This window comes from Heptranchias perlo, chromosome 29, assembly GCF_035084215.1.
Source record: "Heptranchias perlo isolate sHepPer1 chromosome 29, sHepPer1.hap1, whole genome shotgun sequence".
Lineage (NCBI taxonomy): Eukaryota > Metazoa > Chordata > Chondrichthyes > Hexanchiformes > Hexanchidae > Heptranchias > Heptranchias perlo.
The window spans coordinates 35575740-35589585 of record NC_090353.1 but is presented as its reverse complement, the minus strand read 5'-3'; the positions used below and the strand labels follow the sequence as shown (position 1 = coordinate 35589585).

Below are 13846 nucleotides of genomic sequence, written 5' to 3'. Positions count from 1 at the left end.
GCTTGTCATTGCTATTTCCAACTTAACGACTCTCTTCTGCACCCTCTTCATGGCCTTGACATACTTGGTAAGTAAGGCACCCAAAACTGGGCACAATGTAGGGTAGAAGTTACCATCCGGCCTTTGAGCTAATGCCTCTGTCCAAATGGCTCAGAGAGGAACTTAGTCCATGTGTTCAGTGCTGATTGAAATTTCTATCCTTGCTCACCGGTCCCTTAATGCATCAAATGTAAAATTCTCATCTATGTGTTTAAATCCGTGGCCTTGCCCGTCTCTATCGCCGTGTCAGCTGTTGCTCAGCACTCTCGCCTCTGAATCAGAGGTTTGTGGGCTCAAGACCCACTCCAGGGACTTTGGCACATAATCCGGGCTTCTCCGGTGCAGTACTGAGGGAGTGCTGCACTGTCGGAGGTGCCATCTTTAGGATGAGACGTTAAACGTAGGCCCCAGTCTGCCGTCTCAGATGGAAGTAAAAGATTCCACGGCACTAGAAGATGATGCAGGGGGAGTTCTCCCCGGTGTCCTGGGCCAATATTTATCCCTCAACCAACATCACTAAAGCAGGTTATCTGGTCATTATCACATTGCTGTCTGTGGGACCTTGCTGTGCGCAAATTGGCTGCCACATTTCCTACAACAATTACTGTAACTCAAAGCTATAGAAGTCCAAGTCTTTCTTTCTTTCCTTCCCCCCCTCCCCCCACCTGAACTCTCCATGCCTCTGACTCCAGACTTTCGTGCATCATCCCCTCCTTTCCCTTCCCCCCACCAATGGAGGCCATGCTTTCAGCTGCCTAGGTCTTGGAATTCCCATCCTGACTTCTTCACCTCTCTATCTTCCTTTAAGACCCCCCTCCCCCCTCCCCCCTCCCCCACCCTGTTCTTCTATGTTAAAGATGCTAAATCAATGCAAGTTCTCATCGTTGAATGCAGTAAAGTGGCGGGGGGGGGGGGGTTTAGTGGGCTTCCTGACACTCAAGGGTTCATTGACTTTTCCTCACATCGGGGGTGAATTCCAAGTACTGATATTCATCTATATTTAGCAGAAAAAGAACCACAGTTGCCATGGTAACCATTTCTAAAGTGCTCGAGTACCTCAGGTTTAAAGGCGTACTCATAGAATTACATAAAATTATACAGAATGTACAGCATCGAATTAGGCCATTCAGTCCAACTGGTCTATGCTGGTGTTTATGCTCCACACGAGCATCCTCCCACCCTTCTTGACATCCTTCGTAAGTAAAGCACCCAAAACTGGGCACAATGTAGGTTAGAAATTACCTATGAGCTAATAGCTGCGTCCAAATGGTCGTAGTCTCAAGGTAAGGGGTCGGCCGTTTAGGACTGAGATGAGGAAAAATTTCTTCACTCGGGGGGTTGTAAATCTTTGGAATTCTCTACCCCAGAGGACTGTGGATCCTCAGTCATTGAGTATATTCAAGACTGAGATCGATGGATATCAGGACACTAAGGGAATCAAGGGCTATGGGAATAGGGCGGAAAAATGGAGCTGAGGTAGATCAGCCATGATCTTATTGAATGGCGGAGCAGGCTCGAGGGGCCGTATGGCCTACTCCTGCTCCTATTTCTTATGTTCTTATGTTCTTCATCTCACCCCATCAACATATCCTTCTATTCCTTTCTCCCTCATGTGTTTATCTAGCTTCCCCCCTAAAAATGCATCGATGCTATTCGCCTCAACTACTCCTTGTGGTAGCGAGTTCCACATTCTCACCACTCTCTGGGTAAACAAGTTTCTCCTGAATTCCCTATTGGATTTATTAGTGACTATCTTATATTTGTGGCCCTTAGTTCTAGTCTCCCCGCAAGTGGAAACATCTTCTCTACGTCTACCCTATCAAACCCTTTCATAATCTTAAAGATCTCTATCAGGTCATCCCTCAGTCTTCTCTTTTCTAGAAAAAAGAGCCCCAGCATGTTCAATCTTTCCTGATGGGTATAACCTCTCAGTTCTGGTATCATCCTAGTAAATCTTTTTTGCGCCTCCTCCAGTGGCTCTATATCTTTTTATATAATATAGAGACCAGAACTGTTCACAATCCTCTAAGTGTATTCCTCCTTTTAATGTATTTAATTTTCTTTCCCGAGGCTTTCGGGTGGTTTATATATAAAATGACAGATACCCGGGAGTGAGTTACAGACTGGAATCTAATCGAGGGGCTCGGGTGGTTTATATATAGAATAACAGATACCCAGGAGTGAGTTACAGGCTGGAATCTAATCGAGAGGTTCGGGGGGTTTATATATAGAATAACAGATACCCAGGAGTGAGTTACAGGCTGGAATCTAATCGAGAAGCTTGGGGGGTTTATATATAGAATAACAGATACCCGGGAGTGAGTTACAGGCTGGAATCTAATCGAGGCGTTTGAGGGGTTTATATATAGAATAACAGATACCCGGGAGTGAGTTAAAGGCTGGAATCTAATCGAGGGGTTCGGGGGGTTTATATATAGAATAACAGATACCCGGGAGTGAGTTACAGGCTGGAATCTAATCGAGGCGTTTGAGGAGTTTATATATAGAATAACGGATACCCGGGAGTGAGTTACAGGCTGGAATCTAATCGAGAGGTTCGGGGGGTTTATATATAGAATAACAGATACCAGGAGTGAGTTAAAGGCTGGAATCTAATTGAGAGGCTCGGGGGGTTTATATATAGAATAACAGATACCCAGGAGTGAGATAAAGGCTGGAATCTAATCGAGGGGTTCGAGTGACATCTTAATATCGTCAGAATGAAGTTGAGGTATGAGATTACAGCAATAAAATCATTCCAGAGCGTGTTGATAATTTGTACTGGATTCATTATTGTCTGTTTTTAGTCACGATGTGGGTTCTTTGTTTGTTGACAATAGCTGTCTACGCAGATGCCTGCAGAGGGTGCATTCCATGACATTGAGGCGATGACGTCTAGCTGCCGAGCAATGATATGCTGAATGTTCACTATTTCTTTCAGCTCCGTCCTTTGAAGGAATGCAATAAGCACCGGCAGCCCTTCTCCCCCCAGTTCCTCACCCAAATATAAAGCTGGACGGTGAGTATCAGCGAGCTTTCAAAAGGGGAAATCGAGCCATTTTTAAGGAGAGGAAGAGCCCAGAGGAGGATACGCATCAACCCCATCGCAATGAGGTTGTGTGGAAGTGAGACAATGCTGTCACTAGGACGCTAGGACTCTTTTGTTCGTTTTTCTCCGAAGTAAGTGAGATCATTGGGTCACACACTGGGACACCACGTCAATAACTGTCCAGCGGGAATGCTCCCCCGTTGAATTCTGATTGTCAATAAAGTGGCAGAGAGGCAGTTGCTTTCGTCCTTGAGGGATTATCACGCTGATTCCCTCAGCGGCCGGAGATAAGTGAACTGAGATCACAAAGCCCTCACACCGCTTTGTACTGATGTCTTTATTTAACCCTTGTTCATTCAGATGGAAAGACTCGAGCACAGGCTGTTGTCAACTAACAGCAATAGGGAAGAAAACAGGATTACTGGGATGTCAGAACTAGTGCACGCAGAAACACAGTCACACATACAGACATAAGCAGGCACGCATACAGTCAGACACATATACAGGCAGACACATATACAGACAGAGAGCCCAAGAACAGGCAGAGAGCTTCCTTGGGTGAAGTTCCTGTTGCTTGGAGTTCCTAATCCTTGGGTGGAGTTCCTGTTTCTTGGGTAGAGTTCCTGTTCCTTAGAGTTCCTAATCCTTGGGTGGAGTTCCTGTTCCTTGGGTAGAGTTCCTGTTCCTTGGAGTTCCTAATCCTTGGGTGGAGTTCCTGTTCCTTGGGTAGAGTTCCTGTTCCTTGGGGTTCCTAATCCTTGAGTGGAGTTCCTGTTCCTTGGGTGGAGTTCCTGTTCCTTGGAGTTCCTAATCCTTGGGTGGAGTTCCTGTTCCCTGGGTAGAGTTCCTGTTCCTTGGGGTTCCTAATCCTTGGGTGGAGTTTCTGTTCCTTGGGTCGAGTTCCTGTTCCTTGGGGTTCCTAATCCTTGGGTGGAGTTCCTGTTCCCTGGGTAGAGTTCCTGTTCCTTGGAGTTCCTAATCCTTGGGTGGAGTTCCTGTTCCTTGGGTAGAGTTCCTGTTCCTTGGGGTTCCTAATCCTTGAGTGGAGTTCCTGTTCCTTGGGTGGAGTTCCTGTTCCTTGGAGTTCCTAATCCTTGGGTGGAGTTCCTGTTCCCTGGGTAGAGTTCCTGTTCCTTGGGGTTCCTAATCCTTGGGTGGAGTTTCTGTTCCTTGGGTGGAGTTCCTGTTCCTTGGGGTTCCTAATCCTTGGGTGGAGTTCCTGTTCCCTGGGTAGAGTTCCTGTTCCTTAGAGTTCCTAATCCTTGGGTGGAGTTCCTGTTCCTTAGAGTTCCTAATCCTTGGGTGGAGTTCCTGTTCCTTGGGTAGACTTCCTGATCCTTGGGTGGAGTTCCTGTTCCTTGGCTGGAGTTCCTGTTCCTTGGGTCGAGGTGCTGTTCTTTGTTAAAAAAAACGGTCTACACTGCCTGAGGGGCAACCCAATTTTCACTGCAGCAAACTCTTAACACGAACAGAAACAGCGCCCCTTCCCCGGGAGAGCTGCACATGTCAGTCCAACTCTCCTTCCTTTCAATAGAAATTGGAAATAATTTGAGCCAAGAGCGTACATGATTATTAAACTGAAACACAGGCCAGTCATACAAACCAGTACTTCAAACCTGACTGCGAAGCCCTCATAAAAGAGTTATTTAATGGGCAAGAGATCAAATTTCCCACAACACAGAGGGATCTCTGAGAATGCTTCACTCTTCAATAATTAATTTTTTTTTTAAATTAAGTTGGCAGCGAGTATGTGTGGGATTTAAAAGAATTTGTAAGCGTCTTGCAAATGAATGCTGCCAGTATAGAGGAATCCCCCACCATTGACACACTGTGGCTGCAGTGTGGACTATCCACAGGATGCACTGCAGCAAGTCGCCAAGGCTTCTTCGACAGCACCTCCCAAACCCGCCAACTCCACCACCTAGAAGGAAAAGGGCAGCAGGCGCATGGGAACAACACCACCTCCAGGTTCCTCTCCGAGTCACACACCATCCCGACTTGGAAATATATCGGCCGATCTTTCATCGTCGCTGGGTCAAAATCCTGGAACTCCCTCCCTAACAGCACTGTGGGAGAACCTTCATCACACGGACTGCAGCGGTTCAAGAAGAAGGCCCACCACCACCTTCTCAAAGGGCAATCTCATAGGGATGGGCAATAAATGCCTGCCTTGCCCACATCCCAAGAATGAATATTGAAAAACCCCAGAAAAATGGCATAAATTTCAACCTATTTAAATCACAAGTACAACTTGTGCTATTTTGCACTTTTTACTTTCGGGCCTGGTCACAATTCGTGGGACATTGTCTCTCCCTGGGCCCTCTTCCAAGCTGCAATGGTGCAGCCATCCCACTCTTGACTGCTACCTAATGACCACTGCTAGAAAGTAAGGACAGGATTGGGCCACACTCTGTTGTCCCTCAGAGAAAGAAAACAAGAACTTGCGTTTATACGAACTCAGGACGTCCCAAAGCGCTTTACAGTCAATGAATTACTAATGCACTGTTGTAATGTAGGGAAACACGACAGCCAGTCTACGCACAGCAAGGTCCCACAAATAGCAAATAAATTGAATGACCAATTAATCTGTTTTAGGTGGTTGAGGGAGGAATATTAGCCAGGATACCAGGAGAACACCCCTGCTCTTCTTCAAATAGTGCCGTGGGATCTTTTACATCCACCTGAGCAGACACACAGGGCTTTGGTTAAACGTTTCATCTGAAAGACGGCACCTCTGACAGTGCAGCACTCCCTCAGTACTGCACTGGAGTGTCAGATCTAGTTTATTTCTGTTGATACATCTTAGGCTTAATCTCAAAGCAGGGCCGCTTGTGCAAGATACCAGAGAATGACAACAGCCCACGGAACTAAACCCTCAGCACATTCATAGAATCTTACAGCACAGAAGGAGGCCATTCGGCCCATCGTGCCTGTGCCAGCTCTTTTAAAGAGCTATCCAATTAGTCCCGCTCCCCCACTTTTTCCCCGTAGCCCTGCAAATTTTTTTCCTTTTCAATTCCATTTTGAAAGTTACTAACAAATCTGCTTCCATCACCCTTTCAGGCAATTGGAGATATATTCAGAAAGGAAAACATTTGCAGGCTATGGGGAAAGAGCAGGGGGGAGTGGGACTAATTGGATAGCTCTTTCAAAGAGCTGGCATAGGCACGATGCACAGTACTGATGACAGAGACGCTGTCTTAGGCTCTTACAGCACAGAAGGAGGCCATTTGGCCCATTGTACTTGTGCCAGCTTTTTGAAGGAGCAATCCAATTAGTCCCACTCTCCCTGCTCTTTCCCCATAGCCCTGTAAATTCTTCCTTTTCAAGTATTTATCCAATTCCCTATTGAAAGTTATTACTGAATCTGCTTCCACCGCCCTTTCAGGCAGCGCATTCCAGATCATAACAACTCGTCACGTAAAAAAAATGTCTCCTCATCTCCCTTCTGGGTTCCTTTGCCGATTATCATAAATCTGTGTCCTCTGGTTACTGACCCTCCTGCCAGTGGAAACAGTTTCTACATTCAGGAGATGAAAAAAACTGAAGCAGAAAAATAAGACGTTTTTTCAGCTGCGAGGCTATTTACTCTCATGCTCAACTGAGGCCAAAGACAGACTTATTCCAGGAAATGAAATCCAAATGACATCAAGGTCCTCTCACAGAAATAAGGAGGGCACCGGCTGATCTCAAATCAGATCAGACTCTCATTATTTTTCTCCTAATCCCATAGCTGCCTGCTGCCTGACAACTTGCGGCAAATCAGGGGCTGCCTCCCCTTGCTGAAGATCTTTTTTATCTGTTTATCAGACATTTGTGCTCCCCTCACTTCAAACGTACGCTCGGTGTAAAGGATGTCAAAAAAGAACCATCAGCTGCTTCTGTGCGGCTGCGGATGAGTTCTGACAGCACACACAATAATAGCAAATCTGCATCACATCTTAAAACATCTAAGTGAGTCATGCAGGTGCTCAGCTCCCATTCTAATCTCCGCTGTGCCTCCACCAGCCAAGCACAAACAAAAAAAAAATTAAAGCTTTTGGTCTCATATGCCTGCAATCTTTCTTTCCATGATTTTTGCTTTCTGTCTCTCTGTCTGTGTGTGCACATAAATATTATCTTTCTACTTCCGTGCCTGCTCCTGTCTCTCCCTTTGGTGTGTATATTCTCACCAAGTCCTGTTCACCCATCACCCCCTGTGCCCGCTGACCTACATTGGCTCCCGGTCCAGCAATGCCTCGATTTTAAAATTCTCATCCTTGTTTTCAAATCCCTACAAAGCCTCGCCTCCCTCCCTTTCTCTGTAACCCTCCTCCTACAACCTACAGTAATAAACTAGATCTGACACTCCAGTGCAGTACTGAGGGAGTGCTGCACTGTCAGAGGTACCAACTTTCGGATGAAACGTTTAACCAAGACCCTGTGTCTGCTCAGGTGGATGTAAAAGATCCCACAACCCTCCGAGAACTCTGCGCTCCTCCAATTCTGGCCCCTTGTGCATCCCCAATTTCCTTCGCCCCACAAATGGCGGCCGTGCCTTCAGCTGCCTTGACCCTGAGCTCTGGAATTCCCTCCCTAAACCTCTCCACCTCTCTCTCCTCCTTTAAGATGCTCCTTAAAACCTACCGCTTTGTCCAGGCTTTTGGTCACCTGTCCTAATATCTCCCTATGTGGCTCGTGTCAAATTTTGTTTGATAATCGCTCCTGTGAAGCGCCCTGGGCCGTTTCTCTACGTTAAAGGCACTTTATAAATGCAAGTTGTTGTTGTTGTTGATAGTGTCAGCAAGTTCGAGAAGGAACTGAATGGATATTCGTCAGAGACTGTGTTTGAGGGGTATGACGGAGCGAGTAGCATACAATCCTGTGCTCTGATTATTATACTGTATCTGCATTATTTTATTTTATTATTTATTTTAAGCCAGTGCCATTATTAGAAACAATCACCCTGTGCTGGTACGTGCGGAATGAGCAGTTTCCAGGGTTCCTGCTCCTGATCACTGTCCAGTGACCCCCCCTCCCCCCACACGTGTGTACAGATGTTGGATGAGGGCAGGATCAGGCTGTGACAACCCCTGTGGTGGAATAGCCAACATTCGCTGGCTAGGCTCATCACCTGAAGAATGTCTTTTTGAGTGTGGTATCAGAGAGAAGCTGCAACCCATGAAGATGTGCCCCAGTGAGAGCCATGTCCTTCAGGAGAGGACGAGAGACAAATGGGGAACAAAGCAGTTTACAGCAACCAACAAAAATTGGTGAGTTGAAAGTACAAATTCAGAATTATTGTCTTGTAACTCAGGGCCAGTGATAATTCACTCTGACTGTTACAAGTTTAGGGACCTGCCTTAGATATTCTGTGGGCTACGGTGGTGCTGGTCACCAGCCTGGGGCCTGAGTGTTTTACATCTCAAAATGTGCCCATACTGCCCATTATCTAACTGCATGATAGTATAACTCAGAGGTGTAACAATTGTGATCTGAACGGGATATTCGTGTCTTCCCTTAGTGTGTTTCTTCAATCTCCTTGCATCTTTGCGTGAGACGATGCCATTATGAATCATTAAGCTGCTGTATCTCACGGCAAGTGAGCATCCAGAACAACAGTTACGGTCAGACGCACTTCGTTCAATCAGTACAACTTGTCTTCACTTAAAAGTACAAAAATAATGAACATGCTATGCTTCCCCACACGAGCGGGTCACCCTGCTTGACTTAAACAAAGTACAAAGTCACAGCGACAGCAAGAACAAACAAGAAAGAATCAGATCCCGTGAGCAAACCATGTCGGGTGGGCAGAGGGCAGTCTACCCATTAGACCGGAGAAAACCCAAGCATTAAAACAAGAAAGCCGCGGTGATACTGGACCCTGAACTGGGAGCAGAATGACATTTATCAGGGCCAAGCACTAGGCACTGCCCACCAACCATTCTACGCCACAGCATTTAATTTTCAATCAAAAGGTAGTTCTTGAACTCCATACTGTCAGCTGGCATTCGTGATGCCTGGTCGTGTATCTGAATTACTGATACCAGCGGGCCAGACACCTCTGCAGGAGTGACATTACCCCTTAAATTCCAAGGCAGCAGTGCTATAAGACGTGTAATTGTGACTGTTTCCCGCAGTGGGAGACTTGTCAGGTGCTGTCGTTCATTTGGGTTCTTGGGTGAGATGTGTAGAACCAGCAAATTGGAACATGGCTGTTGAAACATTGATCTGAAATCAGGAATCCAAGGAATAAAGGCACACAGTGGTCTTGTAAAGGGAGAGGTTTTATCCAAACCCACTCCCACACACACAACAAAGATTTGAATATTACTCCCAAGATTTTCTCCAACACCTTTCTCAAACTCATGAGCTGGATGCATTATAAAGATTCCCACCTGATTAACCACACTCTTTCTTCCCACATCTCTAGCGTTCAACCTCTACCTTTCTCCATCACAACTTTTATTTCTCTCATTGTTATTGTGGCCACTGCTCCTCTGAACCTTCCTCCATATGACCGTGCAGTGTCCAAAACCCTCCATCCTGCCCACCCTCCAGGCATTGAAATGAAGACTCATCGCACCATCTCCTACTCGAACTCATTCCTTCCGAGGACATGGAAAACACGACACAAATGCAAGCTCTCTTTTTCTCTCTTTCTTTCTCTCTATCTTTCTTTCTTTCTTTCTTTCAGGAGAGAACAGGAGAAAGTTGGAACAGAATTTTTAAAATGACAGAGCAACAAAGGATTCTCCACGCTGTAATTAGTGAGCCCCCGCTTTGTTTGTTTTTTTTTTGCAAGAACATTCTCCCACTTCCTAAAGGGAAGTAGCAACATTTCTACAAGAAATTTGAAAAACAACCTTTTTGCAACCTGCTGCTGTTGATTCAAATGCCATTATAAATATAACAGACACTGCAGGGTTATAGTGATATATGAATACAACATCAGAAACCCTGTGATCACATCATTCCATTGGACTATAACACAGTTGACATTTTGCACCATTCAGACAATTAATGAAACTTCTTTTAGGTCTATAGTTGGACAATTGCCACTCTGTATTTAAGCTCTCGACAATCTGGAGAGGAGGTGTTCAGGGGGCTTGTTATTCTGATCCTGTCCCTGTGGTTCTGAATGTTAGAATCTCCATGTTTTATATTTTCTTCCGCTTTTCTACTGGAAGCGTTGATTCTGGCCCGGGTTCAATTCCACAGGTGACGAGTGTCAGCCCAGACAGTGAGCACAGGCGGACTGTTCAACCGTGGGAGGGCATCACAGCGGAGGCTAATCATCTCCGCACCCCATGTCCGCACACAAACACAGTCCAACCGGGGTCACTGGATAGTAATAAAGAACAGGAACCTTGGATGATTAATCCCCCCACCCCTACTCCTCCCACCCTAAACCGGGCCAATTGCTAGCTTGGGTGAGATCCCTTAACTCAGCACAGACCATGGTTGGTGCAGTGATCATCCTGCTCTGTAAGACTCTGAATCAGTGGAGTCTCAGCTGCTTTTGTATTTTTAATTGGTACCCCCTTCTACTGTCTTTCCCAAATTGAAACCAGTCTATAAACACTTCAACAGCAAGAAACAGATGACTAAACATCACAGACAGTGAGATAAAAATCAGGCTTCGGTCTGTAACACTTGCGGTAAAATATATTTGTCCCCCATTGGGGAATCGGAGGAGATGGGCCCAGTTTTTTGCCCTGAGCTCGCTGTTGCTCCTGTGACAGTGTTTCAGAACCAGGCATGCCCAGATCCTATGCGCCCGTGCCAGAGTTTGCCCCTCCCTCTGTGCCATTGACCGTGAGAGCAGTATTGGATATTTGACCATCTCAATCATGTCCTCATCAGACATCCAGCAGGAGTCAGTGGATAGGGATCAAAAGTGGGAACCCATCCCGATTTTATTTTGCCATCCCAGGCTGTGGGACAACGGGGTTAACGGGAATGTCCACCTCAGCTGATAGGAACAGAGGGAGGCCATTCAGCCCCCCGAGTCTGTTCTGCCATTCAATTAGATCATGGCTGATCTGTAACTCAACTCCATTTACCCACCTTTGCTCCATAGCCCTTGATACCCTTACCAATCAAAAATCTATCGATCTCAGTCTTAAAAGCTCCAATTGACTCCCAGCATCCACAGCCTTTTGGGGAAAAGAGTTCCAGTTTACCACTACCCTCTGTGTGAAGAAATGCTTCTTGATTTCATACTAAATGTCCTAGCTCGAATTTTAAGATTATGCCCCCTTGTTCTTGATTCCCCCACCAGAGGAAATAGCTCCTCTATATCTACCCAATCAAATCCTTTTAACATTTTAAACACCTCGATTAGATCACCCCTCGAGGGAATAAAAGTTTACGCAACCTGTCCTTATAATTTAACCCTTTAAACCCCTCGGAATCATTTTGGTGAATCTGTGCTGCACCCCCTCCAAGGCTAACATAACCTTCCTGAGATGCGGTGCCCAGAACTGATGGAACCCAGTAGCTTGCTGGTCTCTTTGATGCATTGCTACCAGCCTGTGGCACCTTTACCCAGTGGGCTGGGGGAAGCTGAGGGCATAATGTTGGGATAAAACATCCGATGCTGCCCTCCCCACGGGGAGCTTCTCTCGACGGGAGCATAGGTCGGAGTTCAGGTCTTCAACCCGGCTTGCGGGGAGGGGGGTGTGGGGGGGAGGGGGAGTCTCTGGATGAACCCAGACGCACGGTTTGGCGTTGGGCGGGTAATCCCGCCAAGTTTCGTTCCTGCCACGGTGAGGTCATATCTCCAATCGTCGCTGCCCGGTCTCCGAAATCACCCGCGACGTACTAAAGAAAAGTATTGCAGTGGGTAAAGTTCACCAAGGTAGGCCTACGGACCCCATACGGATTGTACCCCAGCCCGTAGAGATATTAATCCACATCACAGCCGCCCCCTCCCCTGTATTGGCCGACTGCTTGATGTCAATCCCAGGGGCAGCTCTGACTGCACTCGACGTTTCAAAATGAAGCAACTTAAACACCACCGACCTCACAGGGGTACAACGCAAATTTATCTCTCGTGCGCCAAGCCAGCTTCCCGTGTACGAACACTCTGTGCGTGTGCGTGTGTCGTACACACAATAGTTGATGTTCAGGGGATGAAGTGCAGGCAGCGTGAGGACTGGTGGGGTGTTGAGGGTGGGGGGTTTATGTCTCAACGTCTGAATTGTGCAGCTTGTGTTCCATCTTCACCCCCACCCACTCCCAAAAAAACAATCCGAAGCATTCAATCGATCCCCCAGGACACCCGACGTTTTCTACGCAATAACGAATTCTAACATACTTGACTTTTCATTATGGCACCCACCTACACAACCAACAAAATATAAAGTTCAATTCATTCAGGACATCGCTTCGAGGAGCCCCCCTGTCCACAATCACCAGCTCCCATCAGACTCGGAGGGGCGCTACGAGCTGAATCAGATTGGAAGCCAAAACAGAGGAGCACTTTTTGAGTGGGTCCTTGGGGGTAGCTCAGTGCCCAGGCAGCTCTGAACACTTACACAATGATGCAGCTGAAAGCAGCAACAGATCTTACAGCATTTTGAGGAACAAATGCAGCTCCTCCTGTTCAGGCAGGGGGAAAGAGAGTCTTCCATCGACATACCGATCGCAGGCTCTGGCTTACCTGAGGAATTTGATGGGCTCGCTCTCTGCTGCCTCCTGTTCCACTGCGTGGTTGGTGCTGGCCATGTCTGTGTGCAGTTGTCGCTGTGCTTGTGGAGGGGGAGTTTTATGCCTGGCGCTGATGCTGATGCTGTGAGGCTGGGAGCTGCTCTCAGGCACTGTGGCTTCTGGGCTCCACTGCATCTTAATTTGTGATTCAGTGCCCAGGCCATTGGCCGGCACATCAGCCAATCGGAAGTGAGCCGGCTTCGAAGGCAAGGAAGGCAATTGGCCTGAAGCACAGCACACCACACCAGGATTGGCCAGTGTGTGTGTGTGTCTGACGAAATTAGTAACAAGCAGCATTTACTGTATGAAAGGACAGAGCTTTACTCTGTAACGAACCCGTGCTGTACCTGCCCTGGGAGTGTTTGATGGGACAGTGTAGAGGGAGCTTTACTCTGTAACGAACCCGTGCTGTACCTGCCCTGGGAGTGTTTGATGGGACAGTGTAGAGGGAGCTTTACTCTGTAACGAACCCGTGCTGTACCTGCCCTGGGAGTGTTTGATGGGACAGTGTAGAGGGAGCTTTACTCTGTAACGAACCCGTGCTGTACCTGCCCTGGGAGTGTTTGATGGGACAGTGTAGAGGGAGCTTTACTCTGTAACGAACCCGTGCTGTACCTGCCCTGGGAGTGTTTGATGGGACAGTGTAGAGGGAGCTTTACTCTGTAACGAACCCGTGCTGTACCTGCCCTGGGAGTGTTTGATGGGACAGTGTAGAGGGAGCTTTACTCTGTATCTAACCTATGCTGTACCTGCCCTGGGAGCGTTTGATGGGTCAGTGTAGAGGGAGCTTTACTCTGTATCTAACCCGTGCTGTACCTGCCCTGGGAGTGTTTGATGGGACAGTGTAGAGGGAGCTTTACTCAGTATCTAACCCGTGCTGTACTTGCCCCGGGAGTGTTTGATGGGACAGTGTAGAGGGAGCTTTACTCAGTATCTAACCCGTGCTGTACTTGCCCCGGGAGTGTTTGATGGGACAGTGTAGAGGGAGCTTTACTCAGTATCTAACCCGTGCTGTACTTGCCCCGGGAGCGTTTGATGGGACAGTGTAGAGGGAGCTTTACTCAG

The 13846-nt window shown here is 47.3% G+C and overlaps 1 protein-coding gene across 1 annotated transcript in view; it reads right to left on the bottom strand.

Annotated features, from left to right (window-relative positions):
- The window catches only part of yjefn3 (YjeF N-terminal domain containing 3), an 87329-nt gene extending 74413 nt beyond the window's left edge, over positions 1–12916 (bottom strand). Inside the window, exon 1 of the mRNA XM_067968637.1 lies at positions 12735–12916. Within this exon, the coding sequence (XP_067824738.1) occupies positions 12735–12916 (182 nt within the window). The remainder of the gene's footprint in view (positions 1–12734) is intronic.
- Between the last annotated feature and the right edge of the window lie 930 nt (positions 12917–13846).